The 27367-nt window shown below is 39.3% G+C and overlaps 7 protein-coding genes across 7 annotated transcripts; 6 read left to right on the plus strand and 1 right to left on the minus strand.

Moving 5' to 3' along the window:
- The first annotated feature begins 531 nt into the window (after positions 1-531).
- On the plus strand, positions 532-2750 carry LOC18020135 (F-box protein At3g59000). Its single transcript, XM_024157205.1, is given in 5 exon segments — positions 532-671; positions 966-1904; positions 2092-2232; positions 2326-2445; positions 2447-2750. Coding segments are annotated over 4 exon segments (1344 nt in total). The 5' UTR covers positions 532-671; positions 966-971; the 3' UTR covers positions 2597-2750.
- Positions 2751-9455: 6705 nt separating this feature from the next.
- On the plus strand, positions 9456-11269 carry LOC18020136 (magnesium transporter MRS2-4). Its single transcript, XM_006402675.2, has 3 exons — positions 9456-9915; positions 10119-10522; positions 10606-11269. The coding sequence occupies exons 1-3, from the start codon at positions 9588-9590 to the stop codon at positions 11149-11151; spliced, it is 1278 nt and encodes a 425-aa protein (XP_006402738.1). The 5' UTR covers positions 9456-9587; the 3' UTR covers positions 11152-11269.
- Positions 11270-11543: 274 nt separating this feature from the next.
- On the minus strand, positions 11544-13600 carry LOC18020137 (F-box/LRR-repeat protein At3g58900). The gene is given in 5 exon segments (XM_024157075.1): positions 11544-11969; positions 12076-12216; positions 12300-13095; positions 13097-13235; positions 13553-13600. Coding segments are annotated over 4 exon segments (1425 nt in total). The 5' UTR covers positions 13228-13235; positions 13553-13600; the 3' UTR covers positions 11544-11612.
- Positions 13601-15210: 1610 nt separating this feature from the next.
- LOC18020138 (putative F-box/LRR-repeat protein At3g58880) lies at positions 15211-17140 on the plus strand. The gene is given in 6 exon segments (XM_024157153.1): positions 15211-15826; positions 15829-16133; positions 16284-16424; positions 16515-16722; positions 16966-17038; positions 17098-17140. Coding segments are annotated over 6 exon segments (1386 nt in total).
- Positions 17141-17363: 223 nt separating this feature from the next.
- Positions 17364-18987, plus strand: LOC18020139 (putative F-box/LRR-repeat protein At3g58920). The gene is made up of 3 exons (XM_024157154.1): positions 17364-18236; positions 18552-18566; positions 18682-18987. Exons 1-3 carry the CDS (start codon positions 17364-17366, stop codon positions 18985-18987), a joined length of 1194 nt encoding a protein of 397 aa, XP_024012922.1.
- Positions 18988-19996: 1009 nt separating this feature from the next.
- LOC18020140 (putative F-box protein At3g58860) lies at positions 19997-21558 on the plus strand. The gene is made up of 3 exons (XM_006402679.2): positions 19997-20881; positions 20981-21124; positions 21217-21558. The coding sequence occupies exons 1-3, from the start codon at positions 20006-20008 to the stop codon at positions 21556-21558; spliced, it is 1362 nt and encodes a 453-aa protein (XP_006402742.1). The 5' UTR covers positions 19997-20005.
- Positions 21559-26705: 5147 nt separating this feature from the next.
- Positions 26706-27364, plus strand: LOC18020141 (transcription factor PAR2). Its single transcript, XM_006402680.2, has one exon. It carries the CDS (start codon positions 26747-26749, stop codon positions 27089-27091), a length of 345 nt encoding a protein of 114 aa, XP_006402743.1. The 5' UTR covers positions 26706-26746; the 3' UTR covers positions 27092-27364.
- The last annotated feature ends 3 nt before the right edge of the window (positions 27365-27367 follow it).

The raw sequence follows: 27367 nt of genomic DNA on the forward strand, positions 1-27367 counted from the left end.
ATCACATTAAAGTTTGATTCCTTACCGCTCTGTCAATTTCCATCCAGAAAGACACTCCAGGTCTTTGCTACGTTATTGGTTGAACACCGGCCTTTACTAAACCTATTGAGTGAGGCAAAGAAATTAGAACCAAAACAAAACCAATCAGTAATCATAATTTTTTTTTTTGTGTGTGCCACGTGGAAACAGTGATTTAACGAGCGAAGCGGCCATAAAATTAAAAACCAGGCTCGTTTAACCAGCGATCGTATCATCGTAGCCTTTGGTAAGTGATTCCGGCCGTGGTTGAAGACTTGAAGTCGAAGAACCGGTCTTTTTTTTTTCTTTTCCTTGCGACGAAAACAAGCTTCCATTAATGAGAAATATTTGAAGAACCGGCCTTTTAATTCCTCCGTTTTCCTCTAAACTTGCGCTAGTCAAATCCGAAGCCTGTCTTCTAAAAAAGTTGTCTTCCTACTAAAAGTGGATGTTTTGGCTTCTCCAATGCAATTGCATATCTTGTCGAACTGAAAGCCTGAGACTTTCCGTTCTGTCTTTCGCTGGGTATATGCTTTTTCTCACATCTTCGCTTCTAGGGCCATAGAAACCATCGATTAAGCACTCTCAACTCTCACTTGACGCATTCACTGAAACCCTTAAATTTGGGTCTTCGACTTCGCGTTTGGAACGAGGTAGGTGCCGAAGTCGTCTAATTCTATTCTCTGGTTGGAGTTTCTTAGTTGAAAGTATCCTCTGGGTGGATTCAAAATTGCGTTGTTAACTCGGCTAATCTCTGTTCCCATTTCTCGTATCTCCTCTTTGTGGAAATTTTGATAAATTTCATGTTGGAATCTACTGCTTTACCAATTTAGCTTCTAGATGCCTTCATATTTCCCTTTCTCGAATTTTACTGTTTGGTAATTACGTTTGTTGATGTTCTAATAGCTTTGAGGTTTATGTTGCTAATATACTTCTTTTTCGTGCAGAGCAGAATGGATCGTATGAGCAGTTTACCAGACGAGCTTCTTTGTCACATCTTGTCTTTCCTTACGACAAAGGAGGCTGCTTTGACATCGATTCTCGCCAAGAGGTGGCGCAATCTGCTTGCACTTGTCCCTTATCTTGATATTGATGACTCTGTGTTTCTGCATCCGGAAGAGGGTAAGCGGGATAGGACAGAGATTATACAGAGCTTCATGGATTTTGTGGATAGAGTAATGGCAATACAAGGTGATTCTCCCATTAAGAAATTCTCCCTCAAGTGTTTAACCGAGGTTGATTCAGATCGTGTGGATGGTTGGATAAGTAATGTGTTGGCGCGTGGTGTCTCGGACCTTGATCTATTAGTCATTTTGGATACTGATATAGATGATAACTATCGGCTTTCTCCAAAATGTTTCGAGAGCAGTACACTAGCTAAGCTGAAAATAGGCTGTGGAATTCATATTGGTTGGCTTTCTGAGAGCATTTTCTTACCGATGCTTAAAACTCTCGTTCTTGACTCAGTTGGGTTTTATGTTAATAAGTTCGAGAGTCTTCTTCATGCCTTGCATTTGCTTGAGGAATTAGTCCTGGTTGATATACTCTGGCAAGATTGGGATGTGAACGTATCAAGTGCAAGCCTCAAGACCTTAACAATAAAGAACGGCGGTTGTTTAGACACTTTATCATTTGATACGCCAAGTCTTGTGTACTTTAAGTACTCTGGTTATGTTGCGCCGGACTTTCCAGTAGTTAATATGAAAAACTTATTTGATGCTCAAATCATCTTCTTCTTAACTGAAGAGCAACTCGAGCGAGCTAGAGAACCAGATAATGGTGATTGGTTTGACGATGACGTTGTTCTTGGGTATAGTAATGTGTGGAAACTCTTTCATGGCATCCGAAATGTTCCGAATCTTTACTTGTCTCCTGAAACTCTCGAGGTCAGTTTTCTAGTTTTTCTCGCTCTTGTAATCTCTTTATTTATCTGGTCTCAAGGAAATAAAAAGAAGTAAAACCAGGGCTACATCTCAATTCCTGAAGCATATTGATCATGTTTCGAACAAGCGGTGGTCTAGTTTAGAAACATGTAACTGCAAAATGTCTCATTGTGATTTGTCTTGTTTTCAGGTTCTTTCTCTGTGCTGTGAATCGATGCCAGTGTTCAACAACCTCAAATCGTTAGCTATCATGAGTGACAAGGAACGAGGATGGCAAGCAATGCCAGTTCTTCTAAGGAACTGTCCACATTTAGAAACTCTTGTCATTGAGGTATAAAAGCAACTCATTAGCCAAACATGTACAAAGATAGTTAGCAGTAGAGTTCATACTTAGAATCTCTTTTGGTCTCTTTTATGCTTTCAGGGTCTCGTGCACCATGTGACAGATAAGTGCGGGGATGCTTGTGACTGCATTACTCGGGAAGACAAAGGTCGATCGCTCACATCTTGTCCCGTAAAAGTGTTAGAGATTAGAGGGTTTTCTAGGAACCATGAAAGAGATGGCAATGATAAAGCATTTCTTGGACTATTTTCCGTCTTTGAAGGAGATGGAAATCTATGTTGAAGAGGATGGCCCTACGCAGCTCAAAAACCCTGAAGTGTCTAAACATGTTTTGGAGATGTTTGAACTCTAAAACAAGTTATCGAGTTGCAATGTTCAGCTCCTGGTGAGTGATCTCCTGGAAAAGAAGTGGCTGAAGAACAAAACCATCTCATAGTTTTGCCAAAATCCCCTTGGAATTTGACTGCAGTTTCATTTTGTTTAATTGGCTTGAAAACCGTCTCAAATTGAACCAATCTCAAGACCGTAGTTTCTGTTGTGAAAACTTAGAAACTTTATTAATCACTGGAATGTATATATAGAGTACATAGGGAATCTAGATTAAGTACAATGCCCTGATGGGTCTAATGGGCCGGTATAAGAGTCCATATATGATATGTGTTATAACACTCCCCCTTGGACGAGTGAACCGGGTCAGCTACTCAATCGGGATCTCGATAATGCACTGGGGAATGTTGCCTCATTAAAACCTTACCAAGAAAAACCCAGTGGGACAAAACCATGGTGAAGGAAAAAGAGTACAACACGCATTACTCCCCCTGATTGTAGCATCACTGCAGATCTCTAAGTCTATACATTCCTATCTGTTTGACGAGCTTCCGGTGTGTTGAAGTAGGCAATGATTTGGTGAAGAGGTCAGCTGAATTCTCACTGGATCGGACCTGCTGAACGCTGAGAGTGCCGTCCTTCTGCCAGTCTGAGGTTGAGAAGAACTTCGGTAGAATGTGCTTCGTCCGATCTCCTTTGATATATCCTTCCTTGAGCTGAGCTATGCATGCCGCGTTGTCTTCATACATCACCGTGGGCTGTGTGTCTTCGTCCATACCACAATCTCTGCGGATGTGCTGAGTCATGGAGCGCAGCCAGACGCATTCCCTACTAGCCTCATGAATGGCTAGGATTTCAGCATGGTTTGATGAAGTGGCAGTGAGTGTCTGCTTCATTGATCTCCAAGAGATGGCTGTTCCTCCATGCGTAAAAACGTAGCCAGTTTGAGACTTGGCAGTGTGCGGATCTGATAGATATCCTGCATCGGCGAAGCCGACTAACCCATCTTTATTTTGGTTAGTATAGAAGAGTCCTAAGTCTTGAGTACCTCGAAGGTATCTTAGGAGATGTTTTATACCGTTCCAGTGCCTCTGAGTTGGAGATGAACTATATCGAGCGAGGAGGTTCACGGCGAAACATATGTCTGGTCTAGTGTGACTAGCCAGGTACATTAACGCTCCTACAGCACTGAGGTATGGCTTTTCAGGACCAAGGATTTCTTCATCATCCTTTTTGGGACCAAGAGGGTCATCACTTAAGCTTCTAACTACCATTGGGCTGGTCAATGGGTGAGCTTGGTCCATATTAAATCGCTTGAGTACCTTTTCGATATAAGCCGATTGATGCACAAGGATTCCTCCTTTGATGTACTCAAGTTGTAATCCCAAACAGTACTTTGTTTTGCCTAGGTCTTTCATTTCGAATTCTGCTTTTAAGCAGTCGACTGTTTGGGAGATCTCACCAGATGTTCCGAGGATGTTTAGATCATCCACGTATACTGCTATGATTACAAATCCTTTGTTTGAGTACTTCTTGATGAAGATGCATGGACTGATGGGGTCATTTTTGTAGCCTTCTTTGATGAGGTAATCGCTGAGGCGGTTGTACCACATACGCCCACTTTGTTTCAGTCCATACAAGGATTTGTTCAGCCTGATGCAGTATTGATCTCGAGATGCATTTTTGTCTTTTAGTTCAATGCCATCTGGGAGTCTCATATATATTTCGTTGTCCAGGGGCCCATAGAGATATGCGGTTACAACATCCATTAACCGCAGATCAAGATTTTCTCTTATGGCCAGACTTATGAGGAATCGAAATGTTGTTGCATCCACCACTGGAGAATAAGTCTCCTCATAATCGATTCCGGGTCTCTGTGAGAATCCTTGTGCTACAAGCCGTGCTTTGTATCGAACGACTTCACCGAGTTCGTTCCTTTTGCGCACAAAGACCCATTTGTGGCCCACTGGCTTGATGTGTGATGGGGTCCGGATGATCGGACCGAACACGTTTCTGAGTTTGAGACTCTTTAACTCCACGTTTATGGCTTCTTTCCATTTTAGCCAATCTGTTCGATGTGTACACTGTGTTATTGACGTGGGTTCTAGATCCTCTTGCGTGAGCGCAACATCAAGTGCTACTTTGTATGCAAAGAGTGCATTTAAGTCGACTTCTTTTCGATTCCATTGTATTCCGGACATATTGTAATTGATGGAGATCTCATTGTTATCTTCTGAACCTGGAGATTCGGCGTCCCGAACTTCCATTGAGGGTTCATTAGATTGAGTCTCAGCCGCGGCTATGTCTGATATTGCAGGAATCCCGGTTTCGGTTATTGCACCTTTCTTTGATTTCCGGGGATTCTTATCTTTGGAACCGAGAGGTCTGCCCCGTTTGAGACGTGGTGCAGACTCTGTAGCAACTTGGGTCTGTCCCGTTGGGACAGCTATTCGTACTGGTGCATTACAAGCTGGGATGTACGATTTGGTTACTTTGGTCGGGTCAGCAAAGGAATCTGGCAATTGATTAGCTAGCTTTTGATAATGAATAATCTTTTGGATCTCTGAATCACATTCTAGAGTCCGAGGATCTTGCCAATTTAATGATGTTTGATTCCATGAAAGATCTTTGACCAGCTTGTTTGTCTCACCACCTAAAGAGGGATATACCGATTCATCGAATTGGCAATCCGCATATCTGGCCTTGAAGAGATCTCCAGTGGTTGGCTCGAGATATCTTATGATGGTGGGAGAGTCAAAACCAACATATATTCCCATCCTTCGTTGAGGTCCCATTTTGGTTCGATGTGGTGGAGCAATGGGTACATATACTGAACACCCAAATGTTTTGAGATGGGAGATGTCTGGCTCATGACCCGAGAGTAGTTGGGATGGGGAATATTTGTGTTCACTAGATGGCCGGATGCGTATGAGTTCAGCAGCATGTAATACTGCATGTCCCCATGCTGAGGCCGGGAGCTTTGATCTCATGAGTAATGGTCGGGCTATCCATTGAATGCGTTTAATGATTGATTCAGTCAATCCATTTTGAGTATGGACATGTGCTACAGGATGTTCCACGGTTACCCCCATGGCCATACAGTAGTCATTAAACGCTTGTGAGGTAAATTCACCAGCATTGTCAAGGCGGATAGTCTTTAGTGGGAAGTCAGGGAAATGGGCCCGTAATTTTATGATTTGGGCCAAAAACCTAGCGAAGGCTTGGTTCCGAGAGGACAAGAGACAAACATATGACCAACGGGTCGATGCGTCTATAAGGACCATGAAGTACCGGAATGGTCCGGAAGATGGATGTATAGGTCCACAGATATCGCCCTGGATTCTTTCTAGGAAATGAAGTGTTTGTTTAGAGATTTTAACTGGTGAAGGCCGAGTGATCAATTTGCCTTGAGAACAAGCTGTGCACATGAGGTGTTGAGGATAAGCTCGGTTTTCTTTGAGGGTATGCCCTTGAGAGTTTTGAATTAGTTTACGCATCATATTTGCACCGGGATGACCGAGCCGGTCGTGCCAAATAGTATAATCAGTAAACCGGGCTTTGAGAGTGGTATTAGCTTTAATCATACTGACTTTAGCATGGTAAAGTCCAGTAGAGAACGCGGGTATGGTTTCGAGGATTTGTTTATGGCCGTCTACGGTTTTAGTGACTAGGAGGGATTCTTTGTTCCCTTGACCTTGGGTTTCTATGTGGAAACCATTCTGTCTTATATCCTTGAAGCTCAGAAGATTTCTCTTCGAACTAGGAGAATATAGAGCATCTGGTATTTCAAGTTGTGTGCCATTTGATAGCAACACATAGGCATGGCCATATCCTTCGATAAGGTTTGAGGGACCCGCGATGGTGCTAATATTTGCGGTTTGATAGGTTAGGTTTATGAAGTAACTTTTGTTTCTTAAGATAGTGTGGCTGGATCCACTATCTACGACTATGGTTTCCATTTGCTAGTGTGCTTCATTATGAATAGAAGATAGAATTCAGTATTGAGGAATTCAGAAAATGTGATAAATCATAAAGTAAAGCAGTGTCTGAGAATAAAGGCAAATGGAAAAAAAATGAAACAAATCCCAAAATGAAAAAAAATAAAGAACAAAATCAAATTGTATCAGAGTTTCAGATGATTGAATTAATCGAGGAGATCAGCTGTTTCATAGTCCATGGGGTCGGTTTGCTCGTTTGTGGTGTTCTCATCATCAAGGAGGTCGTCACCTTCCAGGTTAGCAGCATCGACTGGCTGAGTCATGTTGGCTTCAGCAGGAGCTTTTCCGTACTTCTGGTATAGATCGCAGTGGATCTTGGGGGTGCGACATTGCTTTGTTGGGTGGTTGAACATCCCACATCTGGTACAAGCAGAGTGATCGGGGTTGGTGTGGCGGGTCGGCTTGGTGATGCCTCGACCACGACCAGGACCATAATTGAGGTTAGGTCGGTTGCCACGACCATGTCCGCGTCCACGTCTTCTACGTCCATGTCCTCGGCCATTACCACGTCCATTACCACGTCCATTACCACGTCCACGGCGGTGATCTGAGGATCTATCGGGTTGAACATGGTAGGACTCTTGACGAGAAGCTGGGACAGGAGCCGATCCCGGGGGCCTCATAGCGCTGTTTTTCATAAGCAGCTGGTTATTCTTCTCAGCGAGGAGAAGACAGGACAACAAGTCTTCGTACAATGTGTGTTTCATTGCACGGTATTGTTGTTGGAGCACAACATTCTCTGTGCTGAATGTGGATAATGTTTTCTCGAGGAGATCATTATCTGTCACATCCTCGCCACAGAGTTTCCGGATGGCAACATTACGAAAGAGTTCGTTGTTGTAATCATCTACGGATTTGTAGTCCTGGAACCGAAGGTTCTTCCAGTCGAAATCTGCCTGAGGCAACTAGACCATTTTCTGATGGTCATATCGCTTTTTCAGCGCTTGCCACAATTCAAATGGATTCTCAAGAGTGAGATATTGCTGCTTAAGGCTCGGGGCCAGATGATGGCGTATGTGACATATCGCCTGAGACTGTCCCTTACGGGATGCGGTGTTACCGTCGGTAATACACGCATCGAGTTCTTTCGATGCGAGGAACAAGCGCATGTCTAGGGCCCACTCGAGGTAGTTATCCCCGGAGACGTGAAGGGCCTCGAATTCACATTTCTGAATGTTTGACATCTGAAACATGAGATTGATTTTGTTAGGGATTGTTTTGAGAAAATTTTGAATGCTGATGATGAAACTTTCTATTTTGAGAATATTTCTATTTTAGGAAAGTTTCTAAATTTGGAAAGTTTCTAATTTGGGTAATTTTCTAAATGAGGAAAGTTTCTATGTCGGGAAAATTTCTATATGAGGAAAGTTTTTATATGAGGAAACTTTCTATTAGAGGGAACTTTCTCGGAAATAGTAAATTTTAAAGGGTATGGTTTTAGTTACCCCGAACATGATGTCGGTTTAATAGCTGTGATTTAATCGGTTAAAGCCGAATATAATTTTGGTTAATGAGAACCAGGTTTAGCCGGTTTTAGGCGGTTTAGGAGGAACCCTAGGGGAGCCGAATATGATTAGGGTTTTATCTAGGGTTTTAACGGTTTGGAAAACATATTTTGTATGTGATTTCGAGATCTATAGGATCTGTGGTCGATGGTTTTAATAATTTCACAAGGACAACAAAGAAATCACGTGAAAAGGACTAGGGTTTAAGCATTATGACTTACGATTTTGAAGATTACAAAATCGTGAATCAAGCTTAGGATTTAGGGTTGATTTTCTTAGTTTATTCAATCAAGTGTTTCAAGCAAGAGAATCAACAATCAAATAAGCTGCAACAAGCTTATTAAACATGAAGAAAATCGAATAGGTTTATGCCATAAACATGGCCAAAAACGGTTGTTAGGTTTTTGTAGATTAGGGTTTTATAAAACGAGTTTAAAACCTTTGAACATGCATAAACTTGTAATTTAAACAATCAATCAACAAGTTATCAATCAATCATCAGAGTATCAAACACTTTCAATCAATTAGAGATCGATTTTTTTTTTTTTTTTTTATAGGGTTTTGAAGTGTTTAAACAACAGGTTCTATGGCTCTCAGTTTTAGAAGATACCTTTTCCACCTTTGGATTTCTGACAGGCTAATGAAACTGGGAGCTAATAGACCTCAGTTAGCCGCTACAAATTCCAAGGATTGATCACCAAAACTGGAGAAGCTGCTGGTTGAAGAAGAAAAAACTCGGATTTGGTTTTTTTTTTTCGGTTGATCGTCGTGTACTGTAAGTGTGCGTGAGGGCGCATCCGACGTTGGATCGACAAACGGTTTTCACCAGTAGATTCGTCTCGTCGAGGGCTTCGATTTGATATGTAGATCGTCTTCTGGTTCCCCATGGTTTGGAAGATATGCGTCTTTTAAGTTTCGACTTGCTTTTAGGATTTTGGTGGTGGCCGGATTTATTAGGGTTTTTCGCTCAAAGAGTCTTATCGTGCTGATAACGTGTTGTGAAAACTTAGAAACTTTATTAATCACTGGAATGTATATATAGAGTACATAGGGAATCTAGATTAAGTACAATGCCCTGATGGGTTTAATGGACCGGTATAAGAGTCCATATATGATATGTGTTATAACAGTTTCTTTATTTTTTTATTTTTTTACTTTTTTCAGAAACATCACAGAAAAGTTTGATTCAAGCAGATAAATTTAAAATCTAACCATGGTCAATGGGTCCAAATCAAACCGATTCAGGCAAATAAAATTAAAACCTGAACCAAACCGATTGAGAAACCAAACCAATACAACGATATATCTATCTGACGTAAGCAATCTTGACGTATAAAGTTGTTGAGATACGAACCCTATACCTCACTAGCGTTTATGGCAGAGGAAGGATCCATCAGAATTGGAGAAAGCAAAGAAGAAGAAGAAGCGGCAGAGCTCGGCGATTTCTTCTCCAGAAACCGCCAGATCTCTGACCTGCACCGAAGAAAGTGATAGGAATCGATCATAGATCGCGATGGGTAAGGGACCCTTGTCGCTTCGCCGTCTTACGAGCATCCGCCACGGGAAGAAGGGTTCTGCGGTGAAAGATGAAGCCCAGATATCGATGCCTTCATCTCCTCCGCCTTCTCTGCTGGCTAATGCAATCGGACCGGTTACGGGAGGTACGACGGTGAAGGCGAAGAAGAAAACCGGAGGAGCGAGGATGTGGATGAGGTATGATTGGAGTGGAGCTATGGAGATGGTGGAGTGCGACAAGAGCATCATCATCAAACGTGCTTCCGTTCCCGCTAGGGATTTGAGGATTCTCGGCCCTGTTTTCTCTCACTCTTCCAACATTCTCGGTAAAAAAATAAAATTTGGATTGTTTTTCTCTTAATTGATCGTTCCCGGATTTGCCAATCTTGGAGTCAGTTTGCATTCATCTGATCATAATTGTCTGCGATTTTGATTGTTTGGCTATGTATGTTTCTCTTCATGTAGCTCCTTTAGCTTGTTTCCTTTTTGGCTTACTACTTGAGGAAAAGACTTCTTTTTTGCTCTGCAGCGAGGGAGAGAGCCATTGTTGTCAATTTAGAGGTCATAAAGGCAATAATTACGGCAGAAGAAGTGCTGCTCTTGGATCCTCACCGTCCTGAAGTTCTTCCTTTCGTTCACCGGCTAAAGCAACAGTTTCCTCAGAGGAATACCCTGCAAGCTTCGGCAAATGTACAATCTTCTCTTGATCCAGAAGCTGCAGAAGGCTTGCAGAGTGAGCTTCCTTTTGAATTTCAAGTCCTGGAGATGGCGCTCGAGCTTGTCTGCTCAATCGTTGATAGCAGTGTGGCAGCACTTGAGACAGACGCTTGGCCTGTCCTTGATGAACTCACCAAGAACGTCAGCACCGAGAATCTTGAAATCGTACGAAGTTTGAAAAGTAATCTCACCCGCTTGCTAGCCCGTGTGCAAAAGGTATTCAGACCTATTCTCCATGTTACATCTAATGTTGTGTTGTGGCCAGAAACATAAAGCTGTCGTTGGTAACATTGATTCAGGTGAGAGATGAACTCGAACATTTGCTAGACGACAACGAAGACATGGCAGACTTATACCTGACAAGGAAATGGATACAGAACCAGCAAACCGAAGCTATACTCGAGGGGACAGGATCAAACAGCATTGTCGTCCCACCGCATCACACATCAAACAGAAGCGCGAGTATGGTGACGAGCAATATGGATGAAGATGACGTGGAGGATCTGGAGATGTTGCTGGAGGCATACTTCATGCAACTGGAGGGAATGAGGAACAAGATTCTTACGGTGAGGGAGTACATTGACGACACGGAAGACTACGTGAACATACAACTGGACAATCAACGTAATGAGCTGATCCAGCTCCAGCTGATACTGACCATTGCCTCTTTTGCTATAGCTGCAGAGACATTGTTGGCCAGCTTGTTCGGAATGAACATACCATGTCCGTTGTATAACATGCATGGCATCTTTGGCTACTTTGTGTGGAGTATTACTGCGCTTTGCATTGTGCTTTTCATGGTCACCCTTGGTTACGCCCGGTGGAAGAAACTGCTCGGCTCATAAACCCTCTCCAGCAGTTTTTTTTTTTTTTTTGGTTCGGAAAGTTGAGCTGAAATGAAGAATTAAATTTTGTATTCATTTGCTCAATTGTCAAGTATCAAGTGCAATTGGTTTAGCCAGTAACCACCACACAAAACACTCAATTTTGCTTGGGCTTTGATAATCTAAACTAAGGTAACCGAAGCATTTAATACTTGTAAAGTATAATCGATTCAGGCTAAGAGATTAAAACCAAAAGCAAACCAATCCAGAAATCCAACCAAGTTTCTTATGGTTAGAAGAGCTAAGAGAAAGAAAAATGAGGAAACTCTTAACAAGAAATGCAAATGCTTTTAAAGAAGCTGAAATAGTTAAATAGAAATACGGAAGAGGAAGTCTCCAGAGAGATACGCCACTTCCACATCGCTGCCTGCACCTCGCACGCTGAGTCAAACCAGAGGAAACTACAGTTTCCGCTTCTTCCCTTACAAGGAAGACTTCACTGTGCAGTCCACTTCACTTGCAAGGAATTGGACATTGCAAGTATATAACCTATTGTAGAGGTACATCATCTTCCCGACACGTTCAACTATTTCAGGGTCTTTGAATAGTGTAGGACTGTCCTCCTCAGCATATATCTTCATCTCCTTCAAACACCGAAAATATTTCAAGAAATGCCTGATCATCTCTAACTCTCTAATTGTTCCTCCAAACTCGTAAATCTCTAACTTCTTCACTGGACAAGATCTGAGCGAGCGGCCTCTGTCCTCCTGAGGAATGCAATCCCGATAAATGCAATCACAAGCATCCCCACATTTATCCGTCACATAGTGTAAGAGACCCTGAAAGCATATAACGGAGAGAGTAAGTAAGGTTATTGCGAGTATGAAAGTTGCATCTTTTACTAATGTTTTTGTCCAATTAGTTTCATGGATTATATAATTCTACCTCAATGATCAAAGTTTCTAAATGTGGACAGTTCCTTAAAAGACCTGGCATTGCTTGCCATCCCCGATCCATGTCACTATAAATAGCTAACAATTTGAGGTTGTTGAACACCGGCATCGCTTCACAGCACCTAGAAAGCACCTGAAAACAAGACAAAACCCTCACTAGAAATCACCCATTTGGAATCATTGCTTCTTTTACATCGAACCGAATAACAAACTAACCTCAAGGGTATCAGGAGACAAGTAAAGTTCCTGAACATTTTTTATCCCTGAAACGAGCTTCCTCACATTACCAATACCAGGAAAAACATCACCCTCCAATAAATCATTGTTTAGTGCTCTTGCTTGCTCGATTTGACCTTGAGTTACCAAAAGGTGGATTTGAGCCTCGACTACGTTCTTCAAGTTAACTTGTGGATAGTCCTCCGCAAGAGCATCGCAGTAATAAAAGTAAACAAGACTTGGAGCATCAAGTGAAAGGCTCTTCAGAGATGCTACGTTAATGTAACCATGGAGATCAATAGTTAGCTTCTTAAGGATCGGACTTGACACAGTCACATTAGTATCCATCCACAATATCTTAGTCATGTCTAACACCTCAAGCGCAGGGCAACCAAGAAGAAGCATTCGAAATTGACCACAACGTAACACGGTCGAGTCAAGAACGAGAGTTTTAAGCTTCGGTAAGCAGCATGTATTCTCGGGCCACCAGTGAAGATCAAATCCTCTTCCTACTTTCAGCTCAACCAGTGTCCTACTGACGGAGACCTCTTGACGCAGCCAATACATGTTCTGAAAATCAATGAAAAGATCAAGCTTCGAAACACCACGTTGCAGCGCATTACATATCCAACCATCCACACGGTCTGAGTCAACAACAGTTTTACACTTGAGGGAGAACTTCTCTATGGGAGAATCACCCTGCAATGCCAAGACCCTATCCACAAAATCCATGAAACTCCCAAGGATTCCTTCTTTTTCCCGTTTACCCTCTTCGAAATGCAGAAAGACAGATTCATAGATTAGGGACAAATGCAAAGAGATGGCGCCATCTCTTAGAGAGAACCGATGTCAAAGCAGCCTCCTTTGTCGTAAGGAAGGACAAGATATGACAAAGAAGGTCGTCTGGTAGGCTACTGAAGAGATCCATCGTCTAAACTACACAAAAGGTCGAAGCTTTTGGAACATGAGCCATTACATAATTACCAAAACATTTTTTTCTGCAGGATCTACAAACAGAGAAAACGATTGATCGTACATTCAGGTAAAAAGAAAACGAGATTGTGGATGTAAATACGCATAAGCTAACTGGTAGAGCAATTGGTTCAAAGAACAAAATTTAAGCCATTTGAAAACGCAAATAGGAACCCGCCCGAAGCAAAACTGATTTCGAAATTTGAACCTAAAATACACTCAATGGAGAATAAAATCTACAGAAGCAGAAGCAAAAGAGATTAGTTAGCTTCGGAACCAACCTTGGTACAGATGAGAAGCCGAAGACCCAAATTCAGGGCAGATTTTTTTTTGGGATTCGAGAGAGACGAAGATATGAAGATCCAAAGTTGGGAGGAAGAATTTGCAAGTCACTTGGCTAGGCTCATCTTCACATCACCGTTTTCACTTTTCAGGGTTTTTGAACCGAGTTTCCAAACTAAAATAAACACGAACCGAACCAAAACAATCCATTAGTAAATTTATGTTTGTTTCATCGGATTCTCAATTTTGATTTTGGTTCGGTTTGATTTAGTTGGTTTGAAAAACAGACCGAACCAATCCATTTGCCAAACTAAAACCAACCATGGAAATATGGAATTGTTGTTAATCCCTTTAAGTCTTTCTCATCCGTTTCCAAACGTAGAAACGACTAAGCAATCCCCGAACGTAACGTGTGTTCTGAGACGCGACCGCGAATTGACAAAACGTGTTCTTTTACAAACGGACCAAGAATCAGAAGCTGACCTTTAGCCAATCTATGAACTATAAGTTTTCTTACTCGTAGACTTTATTGTGCAGTTCACTTTCTTTACAAGGAATTTGGCGGGCATCAGGAGACTTGTTGCTTACGAAACATTTCTTGGAAAAATTGAAATGCCTTGTGCTGGTCAAAGTTCATCATGTTTGTGAAACAGAGTACATACAAGGAACAGTGTTGCGACTCACCAATGATCTGCTATAAGGTTTCTCAGATCATCCGAGTGCATGATCAAATTCAAGTTTTATTCCATCGTAGATGTTATAGTTCTAAGCTGTAAATTATTGTCCCAAGAACTACTTCCTTAATGTACAAACACAGCAGATACCAACCTAATCTAACTTTAGGGAAACCATTATTAAAGGACCAATTTACCAGTAATTTTTACATAATATAACTTAGTGTTAAATGGCAACAATATGTTGTGTTTAGCTGTTTGGTTTTTAAAACTTACTTAGGAACTCATTATCTCATCCAATTAAGTTATTGAAGATATATATTGTTTTCCAAGAAAGCTTGTTTTTGTCATAAGTTTTCATTCATACTAGGAAAAGATCTAAAAAACTCAAACATGGAAACCAGGAGCTCTACAAGATATATCATAGCATGAATGATGAATAGCAAACATTTGGTTTTAAGTATTTTTTTTAGAGGATCAGGAAAACATTTGTTTTAAGAAAGTTATTCACATGTGAATCTGATCATGTGTGGATACACCTTCCAGTTCTAAAACGCTGCGTTTTACTGTTATACTGTTTCACTGTGGACTATGGACCGGCGCGTAAAGAATCTTAGAAACCACGCATCGATATAAATATGTATATATATATTGACCTTTATGACAGTCTCCGAACTTCGAAACCGTCCACTCCAATTCACCCTCTTCAAATAATTAAGCCATAGTTTTACCCTAATTTTTGGGTATGCATATTTTTTCTGTCCTTAGAAACTGAAAGTGTTTGGATTTCTTCGTGGGTTTCGCGAGGTGTATGTTCTTCTGTTTTCCTTGGGAATATAATTGATTCCACTCTGCGTGGCTTCGTATTTGACTCTTGTTCTCAAATCTCCTTTTTGAATCAATTTCTCTCTAGATCCCCCAGTGAAACTGCTTTGTTAATTTATGTTCTGGATTTTGCTATGTGTAGTTAATGTACAGAGAAGATGGATCGGATCAGTACACTACCAAACGAGCTTCTTTGTCATATCTTGTCCTTCCTTACAACAAAGGAGGCTGCTTTAACATCGGTTCTTGCCAAGAGGTGGCGCAACCTGGTTGCTTTTGTCCCTAACCTCGATCTCGATGACTCTGCCTTTCTGCGTCCTGAAGATGGTAACCTTGAAAGGGAAATAATTCCGCAGAGCTTCATGGATTTTGTGGATAGTGTATTTGCCTTGCAGGGAAATTCTCCCTTAGAGAAATTCTCCCTCAAGTGTAAGTGTCAAACCGGTGTTGATTCAGACCGCTCGAAACAATGGATATCTCGTGCGATGCAGCGCGGTGTTTTGTACATGGATCTGTTCATCGATTTTGGATATAGATATTGGTTGCCTCTGGAAAATTTCACGAGCAGGACGCTTGTTGAGCTGAAGATAGCAACTTTTGCTCTTGATTTCCGGTCTGGAGACATTTCTTTACCTGTGCTCAAGACTCTTGCTTTTGACTCAGTTTTGTTTTATAATGGTCAGCTTCCGGTGATACTTTCTGCTTGCCCTGCGCTTGAGAATCTAGATATGCACAAGATTAATTTTTCACCTGAGAATGAGACCGTGTCTAGTGCAACCTCAAGACTCTAACAATTTACTCTGACACTTCCATGCTACGTGCTTTTTCATTTGATACACCGAATCTTGTTTGCTTGAAATACACTGAATTAGTTGCGGATGACTATCCATTAGTTAATTTGGGGAACTTAGTTGAGGCTCATATCGAGCTTAAAGTATATTACCACCAGATGGAGCAATTAAGTGCCCGAAACGATGATTGGTTAGAGGATGATGTTTTTCTCAGACATGGTAATGTGCGGAAGCTTGTTCGTGGCATCTCCAATGTTCACAAGCTTTACTTATCTCCTGGTGCTTTCCAGGTCAGTGTGTTATTCTATTTTTTTTCTTCCTTTCATTTAATATAAAAGTTATATAACCAGACATCCTGTTAGAAAAGACACATGATTGGTCTTGTGGGTGTTTAGAAAAGGAAAACAACATTTGGGATTCTTTTGTTGTTGTTGTTTCAGGTGCTTGCTCTATGCTCTCAGGCGATGCCTGTGTTCAACAATCTCACATTCTTAGACATCGACAGTACCATGGATATAGCGTGGCAAGCAATGCCTGTTCTCTTAAGACACTGTCCAAATCTAGATACTCTAGTCATTAAGGTATTAAACACAAACCATGAAGTTTACTTGAACAAGACGTTACCAGAGATTTGAAACCTCTCTCATTGTCTCCTTTTTCTCTGCTTTCAGCGTCTCTTACACTGTGTAACGGATAAATGCGGGGATGCATGTATCTGCATTTCTCGGGAGGAGAAAGGCCGTTCGCTCGTCTCTTGTCCAGTGAAGAGGTTAGAGATTCGAGGTTTTGATGGAATCACCAGAGATTTGGAGATGATCAAGCATTTCTTAGACTACCTTCCGTGTTTGGAGGAGATGGAGATTTACATCACAGAGCGTGGTTCCTTGCCCCTTTACTTTCGCAATTTAACCCGGAGATGCTCATGGGTTACAACGAACTATCAGGTCGCAATCGCGATGTTAAATTCAAGGTGCACGGTTCCTTGCCTTGGACTGCTCAATGAATTGAAGTCTACCAAGGAACAAATTCTTAACTCAAATTGTTTGTGCCAAAGTTGCTTTGAATTCTTGTTTTACAAACTTTAAGGAGTAGTTCTGAAACTCTTTTTGCTAATATATAAAGATAAGTATTCGTTTATGGTGGGAGAATCAACCACGTTGAGTGATTCACTTGGTACGATGCCTTATTGTGCACGGTGAGTACATCAGCTGGAATATGAACTCCAAAAACGTAAATGTATCTCAAATTTTATAGCTTAGCATCGGTAGTCGTGCTATCTAAACTCGATCCAGGATGATTTCATTTTCGATCGGTTTGGTTTACTTGGTTATAAAACCGGACCAAACCCCCAAATAATTCAACAAAATTCCAAAACCCAAGTTATTGAACAAAACCCTAGCCCTAACCCTAACCCTAACCCTAACCCTAAACCGTAACTAATTCTTCTTTCGCTCTGTTTCTTTTGAATTATTACGCTGGTCAGCCTTTGGCGTCTCTAGGGTTTTCTAGGGTTCGGGAGAATGACTGGTGATGAGGATAGGATCAGCAATCTACCTGATGATATTGTTTGCCACATCTTGTCCTTCCTCTCCACAGTGGAAGCAGCTTTAACTTCTGTTCTCTCAAAGAGATGGCGGAATCTGTTTGCCTTCACACCGAATCTTAGTTTCGATCACTTGGAGCATCGGAATCCCAATAGTAACTATAAGGTTTTCAGAAAATTTGTGGATAGAGTATTGGCTGTTTCAGGCAATACCCCCGTAAAGAAATTCACTTTGTTTCATCGACACAAATCTGATGCGTATCGTGTCAACCGTTGGATATGCGATGCACTGAATCGTGGTGTCTCGGATCTTGATCTTTATCTAGCTCTTGAATATAGTCATTCGTTTCCTTTAGAGGTGTTCTCTTGCAAGACAATTGTTAAGCTGAAACTAGGAACCCTCTTTGGTATCGCTATGGTTCCTGAGAACGCTTCTCTTCCGGCTCTTAAGACTCTGGTTCTTGGTACTATTGCGTTCTATGGTTGCGCTTTTGAAACTCTTCTTTCTGCTTGCCCTGTGCTTAAGGAGTTAACAGTAATTGGTAACCCTTGGGATCGGAAACATTGGGAACAGTGTCGCACCGTTTCTTGTCCGACCCTTGAGAGACTTATCCTTAAGTGTAAAGATTCTAATGCTCCTAGGACCATTACTTTTGATACCCCCAAACTTGTCTATATGGACTACTCTGATTATGTTGCGTATGAGTATCCAACTCTTATTCTCAACTCTCTTGTTGAAGCTAAGCTTTCTCTTTATATGGGAATATATACTAGCACAAGCGCTCCAACCAAACTGATTAATGGGTTAAGAAATGTTGAGATCCTCAACTTATCTTTTGAAACCTCAGAGGTATTTGTTTACTTTTCTTTTTCCTCTGTAATGTCAAATCTGTTATTGCAACTTATTTTAGAACACTAAGAGCATGAAAAAGGCATTCTCGTTTAGCTTCTTGTAGTTCAAAAGGAATAAAAATGTTTCTTGCCTTTTTGATTGAAAGATTAAGTAAAGATTCTTTTTAGTTATTTTTGTTTCAGATATTTGATGTCTTTGCTGAACCAATCCCAGTGTTTGAAAAGTTGTCTCGTTTATCTATTGCAACGAACTCGGGATTTTGTTGGGCCGGAAATTGTTCCATGACTGCTTAAAAATTCTCCAAATCTGAAGACTCTTGTCATCAAGGTATGAATAAATGTTTACAATTATTATAAAAAAAATCTCTATATGAATATAGTTATATATGCACCCAACCCAATTGCTTGAAGCCCTAATCCTCTCCCTCTTGTGTTCACTTCAGGGTCCCTTGCACCAGCACTATTATGATGATAAATATGAACAAGTATCTAAAAGTGTTTGCGAATGCTTGTCTGGGTATTCTTTTCTAACGTCGTGTCCAGTGAAAATCCTAGAGATAACCGAGTACCGTGGAAGTAAAAGCGACTTGGAGCAAATGAGACATTTTATGGAGAAATTGCCATGTCTTGAGCTGGTCAAAGTTCGTGTTGCTGCAAAACCAAAGTTTCCATTCGCCACTGAAGATCTCCAAATGCTTCTCAGAGCTTGCAAGATGCAGCTCAATTTTCTTCCTCATCAGACTAACTAATGCATGCATCAAAGAATTTGCTTTTTGATTGAGTCTGTTCTGTGTGCACTCTTGTTGTGTTACAGTTTATTTGCATGCATGACTTGTTTTTTATTTACATAGTTATTTTATTTTATTTTATTTTTTGCTTTCATGTGATGTTTGCTCGCTTAATTAAGTCAGATCATCAAGTATACACAAACATGTGTTCTATATCTGCAGCTACGTACAATTCATCATGACATATTGTTTTTATTTTTGTTGGTCAAATAATTAATTTTTTTTTTGCTTTCATGTGATGTTTGCTCGCTTTTATAGGTTACATACGTACATTCGATTTTCTTATAGGGTGAACTAGATGGTAGGACAAAATTTAATGTTGATTATTGAGATAAATTAAAGAAAAACAAAACGCTGCGTTTTGGTCCGGACTATGCTGAGACGCACCGTTTCAATGCATCAAGATATTTTATGACTTTTTACATTCCCGCCATAGAAAACTTCCCACGCACAACTCTTTTTTTTTCCTGAACCCTATATACAAATATTTTTTCCTGAACTCTTGAATTTTCTTTCTTTCTCCCACCAGATTTACCCTAATTCTGGGTATTTGCTTCGTCCCTCAATTCTGAAAGTTTTCGACTTCTTCTTCGTATCGTCGTAAGTTACCCAAAGTCCTTAATTCTGCTTTCAATTCATTGGGGTCATTTATTGGGCGATTTTGTTATCCCGTGGTTTAGGCATAATCGCCATTGATCTAGCAATTTGCGTTCGGTGATTTATGCGTTGATTTAGCGATTTACTCTTTAAACACTCATGTAGAGTGAAAGGATCGAAAATATACAGAAAGTTACAGCAAACAAAGAGTCACTCGTGTCACCGTTTTGATCCAAAGTAAAGTAATTTGCTTTGAGTGGCTTCTTGTTTGACAAGATTTCTCCTCTTTCCTTCTCTGTTCCGTTTCTCTGTTTGGTAATTATGTATGTTTATGTTTGAATTGCCTGTAGGGAGATTTGTGTAATCAGTGGAACCGGTGAAGATGGATCTCTTCAGCAAGTTACCGGACCCGGTTATTTCTCACATCTTGTCCTTTTTTCCAACAACAAAGGAGGCTGCGAGGACATCGGTTCTCGCAAAGAGATGGCGTAATCTGTTTGCATTTGTCCCTAATCTCGATCTCGATGACTCTGTCTTTCTTGATCCTCAAGAAGGTAAACGGGAAAAGGAAGGCATCCTTCAGAGTTTCATGAGTTTTGTGGATAGGGTATTGGCATTGCAAGGTGATTCTCCCATTAAGAAATTCTCACTCAATGTTAAAACCGGTATTGATCCTTCTTGTGTGGATCATTGGATATGCAATGTGCTGCGACGTGGTGTTACTCACCTTGATCTGTTCATTGAAATTGGAGAGGAATATTCGCTGCCTCGTGAGATATCTGTTAGTAAGACATTAGTTGAGCTTAAAACTGGATATGGAGTTGATCTTTATTCGTGGGACGATGACATTTTCTTACCGATGCTTAAGACTCTTGTTCTTGATACGGTTGGGTTTGGTAGGGGTCAGTTTCAGACACTTCTTCCTGCTTGTCCTGCCCTTGAGGAACTAATGCTGCTTAATATGGTGTGGAGAGATAGGAATGAGGTTTTTTCAAGTTCAAGCCTCAAGAAGCTAAAGATTACTTCTGAAGAAGGCTGTTTAGGCACTTTCTCATTCGATACTCCGAATCTTGTTTTCTTAGACTACTATGATTTGGTTGCGGATGATTACCCATTAGTTAACTTGCAAAACTTAGAGGAGGCTGGACTCAGCCTTGCACTTACTCAAGATCGTCTCGGTCAATCACTCAGTGTGTGGAATCTTATTCACGGCAAACGAAATGTTAAGATACTTCACTTATCTGCTGTTGCTTTCGAGGTCAGTTTTTTTTTTTTTTTTTTGTGATACTTATATTTCATCAAAGAATCGAACATCCTTGTCTCAGTTCCTGAAACATAACAATGTCTCTTGTTTTAGATGCTTTCTCTTTGCTGCAGTGAAGCCATGCCGGCTTTCAAAAACCTTACACTCTTAAATATTAAGACTGTCATGATTCAAGGATGGCAAGCAATGCCACTTCTTCTAAGGAGCTGTACAAATCTAGAAACTCTATACCTTGGGGTATAAAAAAACATTAAACCACTTCTCTTATAGTTTCCCCCCTACTTTTTTGACGTTGAAATGAGCTTATTGTCTTTGCAATGCTATTTCAGGGTCTCTTACACACCGTTACAGAGAGATGTGGATACGTTTGTGACTGCATCTCTAGGAAGAACAAAGGTCGTTTTCTCAAGTCTTGTCACGTGAAGAAGATACAGATTCAAGACTTTAGAGGAACACCGAGAGAGATGGGAATGATAAAGCATTTCTTGGACTATCTTCCGAGTTTGAAAGAGATGGTGATAGTTGCCGAAGAAAATGAAGCAACATTCTTCGAGATCCCTAAATGGTTAGATATTATAGAGGACACGCTGAAACATTACAACGAGACATCGAGATGCAATGTCTTTTTCAGGGTTCACGCTTTCTTGTACTGGAAATGGACTCGACAGTAGTGTCCTCGGGGATAGAAAACTTGGTTCTCTTTTGTTTCTTTTATTAGTAGTAATCTTTTGTTTAAGTGCGTTTTGTTTCATGGACAAGATGAACTCATTGGCTGTTTCTCTGCAATTTCAACGTTTTCTTAATAAAGCTTTTCTTGGGTATTTTGTCATGTCTTGAGCTGAAAGTTTTTGTTTTGCACTTACACAAGAAGGAAGAGCGGATAGAGATCTCCAACTGTAATAACATCGAGATCGATTTCTCTTATAAAAAAAGCAACTAACTCGAAGTGAGCAAACTTTTGTTCCTCCTAGTTGATAAGTCTGTAAAACTCTAAATCTTCTTGTGCACACTCTTTGTTCACAGTTACTCTGTTTCTATTACCATTTTGTCACTTTTTTGTTATTAACTTATTATCATCGTCTGATCTTGTCATTTTCTGTGCTTATTGTAAGTTGATATTTCAATTATAATTTGCTTTGATGTTTCCTTAGTTGACTGTCTTAAATGATCAAGATTGGTAGACGAAAAAAATGATCATATGATCTTTTACACAACCATTTTCTCTTTCAATGAATTATCATAAAGCTAAAAAGGCAAATTCTATAGAACTTTATGCACAAATAGAATTCAACAAAAGATAAAAATAAGTAAACCAACGATGCTTTTCCTCGTCCAATTAAACTCAAAAACATCGTATGTTCAGCTTCTGTTAGGACAAAAATATCACCGACACAAACTGTTATATGTGTTCAAAAAAAAATGTTCTGTTTCTTCACTGGACAAACAACTTTGTAGCCATACATATTTACTTACCTGGTGACAGATGGATGAGAATATGCGATGATTGCACATGCACATCATGATGATCTTTTTATGATGACATCACTTCACTTATGATGTTGATGATATTCTGATGGCAGATCCGACGCATGTGGCCTGTGGCAGTGGAAACCCCATGTCACGAGCACCACTTTGTTTATTTCTTCCCGACTCCACTAAGAATAAAATCTACCCTAATCACTTAAAATTTGTTCTATAGTATCAAAGAAAACCATATTCAATGTTCTTTTATATGCAAAATATTTCAAATATATGTGTCTACACTCTACAGCTTTTGTAGGATTAGCTTTTGTTTTGTTTATGTGAACTGATTGAGAAAAACAACATTTGGCATTTACAGATTCTACACAATAAACAACACTTCACATTTGAAGAACGAATACATCTAAAACACGTTCTCTTTGGGGATTGGTGATGATGTCCGACTTTACAGTGTCTAACACAATCTAGTTCTGAACTTTTCAATTATGAAAAAAAATATTATTATTTTATTTCTATTGTCAATACTCTCCAAGTTCCATTTGACATTGGGACACTTCAAAATCCTAACCAAATCATCTAAAACTAAAATCTTAATTGCAAGTGTATTTTAAAGAAAAATAGTATCTTATTGAATCCTTGATGTAGAATACAGGTACTCGTTTTTAATCAACTATTCAATTGAAAAAAGAAATAACAGATTCTTGTCTATAGAAAATATGTTGCATATACTACAAGAAAATAGATTCGTCCATCATATATAAATATACAGTATAAGAAACCAACATCCATCATTCATAGTAGGATACGAATCTTACAATAACATGATTTTTGTAAGTAATAATGTAATAGACTACGAAAGCACGGAAATTGCAAGTTTTTCACCGGAAACTGGAATTTAAATTGGGAAATGATATGAATATGCGAGTCATGTTAAGGAAGCAAAAAAAGTAACAGGATGGAGAGACAAAGGATGGTGCATAAATTAAGGACCCCACACCCATGTAACCATTGTCCCAAAGATAAAACCGTCAATTTGGGTCTACCTGTTTGGCCCATATCCCTCAACCACATAAAGAGTAGACAAAGTTATTTGCAACTAATAAAACCATAACATATCACACTTGTCTCTGTCCTCTTCCTCCTTTGTTTTTTTCTTTCTTCCCTCAAAAAAGACCAAATTATATCATAAGCCTTTCTTGTTTTTACAACGCACATAAACTAACACTCCCCATTGATGTGACTATTTATTTCAATGAAAATAAAACATTTATGGAATCCAGAAAAAAAAATAGAGGTTGGCTTCTGAATAATGATTAAACCAAGGCAAATGCGAAAGCTGGCTAAGGTAGTTTATGCGGGGTCAAATATCAATGTAATTTTGTGTGTATATATAACCAAAAAATAGTATGAAAAATAATAGAATGGGGGTAAGTGTCAGGTTAGTAGATGGTGAAACCTATTCTGAAAATCTCAATCCCAATAAACCAACCTCTCTCCGTCCCCTCGTTGGAAACATCACCTACCCTTTCTTTTTACTCTTATAATATAAAATTTCATACTATAATCTTTAAATTATTAATATACTTTAATTTATATTGCGACATTTATATATTTATGATGGTGCCCAAATGTCTAAGGTTATTATTAGTAAATTTCGCCGATGTCCCTAGAGTACGCCAAAATTCTTGAATTTACTACTATTACCTGAAAAATTGGTTAAATAATTTACTATACTCCACACAACCGTATTCTGTGTGTTTTTGTGATAATTAATCAGTTGATCGATTGCCGATATAGAAAAAAAGCATATCAATTTAGAATTTAGGCGAACCAGATATTAAGAACATGGGAAAGAACGCATTCATCTAAATTACTTGTTTTGATTTTTGGCTCTGGAACAACATGAATAGTTCTTCAATCATTCATTTAATTTAACAGGTGAACTATACAACGATAGAATTTATCAAAATCTGTTACTTATCCCAATCATTTATCTAAATGTGATTGCGTTTGTAGTTTCCAGACTTTTTTACGAGTTACAATTTAAGAAATTAATAAATCTCAAAAGTTCAGTAAAAAATTCAATTAGAAACAAATCTAAAATGTAAAACCTATTCAGAAAATAAGAATATTATATCCGAACATCAAAGTAGAATAATATGAATTGGAAAGACTAGTACGTATTAAGTTCGTAATTGGTTATAGCTAGATAAGAAACAGACAACAAATTAAGTAGTTTAAGAGAAGAAAAAACATACGTGGTCTGAAAAAATAAATCGACGAACTCGAGTGAGTTCTGTAAAGATTAATGCCGACATGAGCATGACTTTTCTCCTTCATTTAATGTTGTAGGCTTTATAATACTCCCTCTGTTCAGAATTAGTTGATGTTTAAGGTTTTTGCACATAGATTAAGGATGCATTTAATATTTATTTTTTCTACACTAAAAAATTTATCTATAATTCATTTAAATATTATTTAGCCAATAAAAAAACAATTAGCAGAATATAAAAAGTCAAAAACAATAAAAATTCATTAAATTTTACATTGAAAAGTGAGAACATCAAATAATTCTGAACAAAAAAAACCTCATAAAACATCAAATAATTCTGAACAGAGGGAATATATACAGTACATATATTTCTTTCATAATACTAACCTTTAATTCGAATTTCTTGGAAACCATACTATATAGGAGAAAGAAAAAAAGAGTTGACAAAAATGAGGGATAGATAGAGATTTAAGGGAAATCAAAAGGTAGGTTTCATAAAAGATGTCACGTGGCTCCCATGCGAGATAGATATCATCATGTGGGATCTTCTGTGCAACAGCTAGTAGATCATCATAGTACCACACACACACACACAGCTTCACTATTTACCAATGTATCTATCTATATTCATTGTCTGTATATTTTGTATAGGCTTGCGTGTAAGGATTGGGTGTATGTATAGACAAACTAGAGAGGGAGAGGGAGAGAGAGAGAGTTGAAGTAAGAGGAGAGGCACATGGAGATAGATCGAAAAACTCATGTGATCACATGTGCTTTCCTTTTCTCTTTTCCTTTTTTACGGGGCTTTTGTGGGTCCCATCCTAGCTCCCTCTCTCCCATGCACCTGACGCAGGTGATTTCCCTCCCCCGATTCACTCTCACGCGCCTCCTCTCTCTCGCGTGTGATTAATTAACTCCTTGTTGCTTCCTTACCATGCTAATCACCCTTAACTGGATTTAAGTCACGTTGAGTTGAAAATACATTTATGGGAATTGAAATAATGATTATAATTATATATAACCTATCAAGATAACTAGTAGTTTATTGTATACATCTAACTAGAGGATAGATCATCAAACCAATAAGTGAAATTATCAAATTAGTTGCCTTTTAATAGTATCACGTTTGAAACTGTATACTTTATCTTAAATATTTTCAAATATGTTTAACTGCAATCTGCACTTCTAATATTAATGTATAGAGGTATGCAATTAGAATCTCTTATTATTGAACTGAAGCTATTTACTTTGATATCGATATTGGTTCAGTGAATGATTATTATAAATAAGGTCAAACTGATGATTCAAAGACATTTTCATTAACTTTCACTTTGAAATGTGGATCATTAGCATGTATTGCATCTGTTAATATGCATGCATTAGATACTAGATAGGGATATTTATAGTAATTAGTTTTTGTTATCTATAAGGTGAAATATTATCGAAATGATCATCATTACTGTTTCCGAAAAGAATACAAAACAAAGACCCACAAGTCAAAGCCTGGATTAAGTTTAACACATGTCGATGAGTCTATTATGACTAAACAAAGCATGTTAGTAATTGTTAATGACACGGCACTTTTCTGAATTTTTTTTTAAAAAAAAAACAAAGAAAGATCCAATCTATCTATCTGTCAGGACCTCAGGGAGATCCACTTGAGTATAGTGACGTCTCCACTAAACCACTCAACATAGCGCGTGATAACCACGATCCTAATCTCTCTCTAACCAACAAAACAAAAAAAACTCCATTAATTCGAAAACACAAGAACAAAATAAGAAAATCACAACTGGACCCAGCTTTGATGGCATACCGGCATTACCCATTTTCGAAACATAAAAGCTATTCCAAAACCTAATTTGAATAGTATATAAGCAAACCAAAATTCACATTCCGATGATACAAATACTCAAGTAAACCAAACCCACTGTAGATTCTTGAACTCACAGTCGTATCAATTAGAGAGGCAAATTAGAGTAAACCAAAGTAAACTAGAACCGAGATTCCGGTTCGACCGGTCCTACTTCAATCTTCTATCACTCATATAAATACACACATCTCTTTACTCCTTTTCTTCCAACACATCCTCTCTCCCTCCGTCAATGGAGAAAACCCTAGCCACTTCCCATACAAAACGCTCTTCTCCGTCTCCACCCTCCGCCGTGAACGCCGGTTTCGACCGCAGAACCAGAGCGAGATTGGCGGATGCAACGGTGAGTGTAAGCGAGACCGGCGCAGAAGATGACGACGAAGAAGAAGAAGGAGTGGAAGAGAAGATTGAGGCGCTTCAGACGATAGTTCCGGGAGGAACGGCGCTTGGAGTCGACGCGCTGTTTGAAGAGACGGCAAGTTACATTTTGGCTCTGCAATGTCAGATCAATGCCATTAAAGTTCTCACTTCGTTTCTTGAGCGTTATGAGAAAGATGATATGAAGTTTGGTGGTTGAAGATTGAACAAACAATTTGGAACTCTCTCAAATCGTTAAAAGACAAAAGTCTCCACTCTGTTTTATTTATTTCATTTTTACTTCCTTTTTTTTTATTGTGGCTCTTTAGTTCGAGTTCACAATTTAGCTTCTTCTCTCTTTTTTTTTTCTTAATTTTATCTTCTGTGTTTTGTACTCCACAAAATTACAAAAAACAGGAAAAGATCTCCACATTTCCTTTGAAATTCGAAAATTCATCTAAGTTTCGGTGGACTAGCCATTAGATTGATAGAGTAC

Source organism: Eutrema salsugineum, unplaced genomic scaffold, assembly GCF_000478725.1.
Source record: "Eutrema salsugineum unplaced genomic scaffold, Eutsalg1_0 scaffold_19, whole genome shotgun sequence".
Taxonomy (NCBI): Eukaryota; Viridiplantae; Streptophyta; class Magnoliopsida; order Brassicales; family Brassicaceae; genus Eutrema; species Eutrema salsugineum.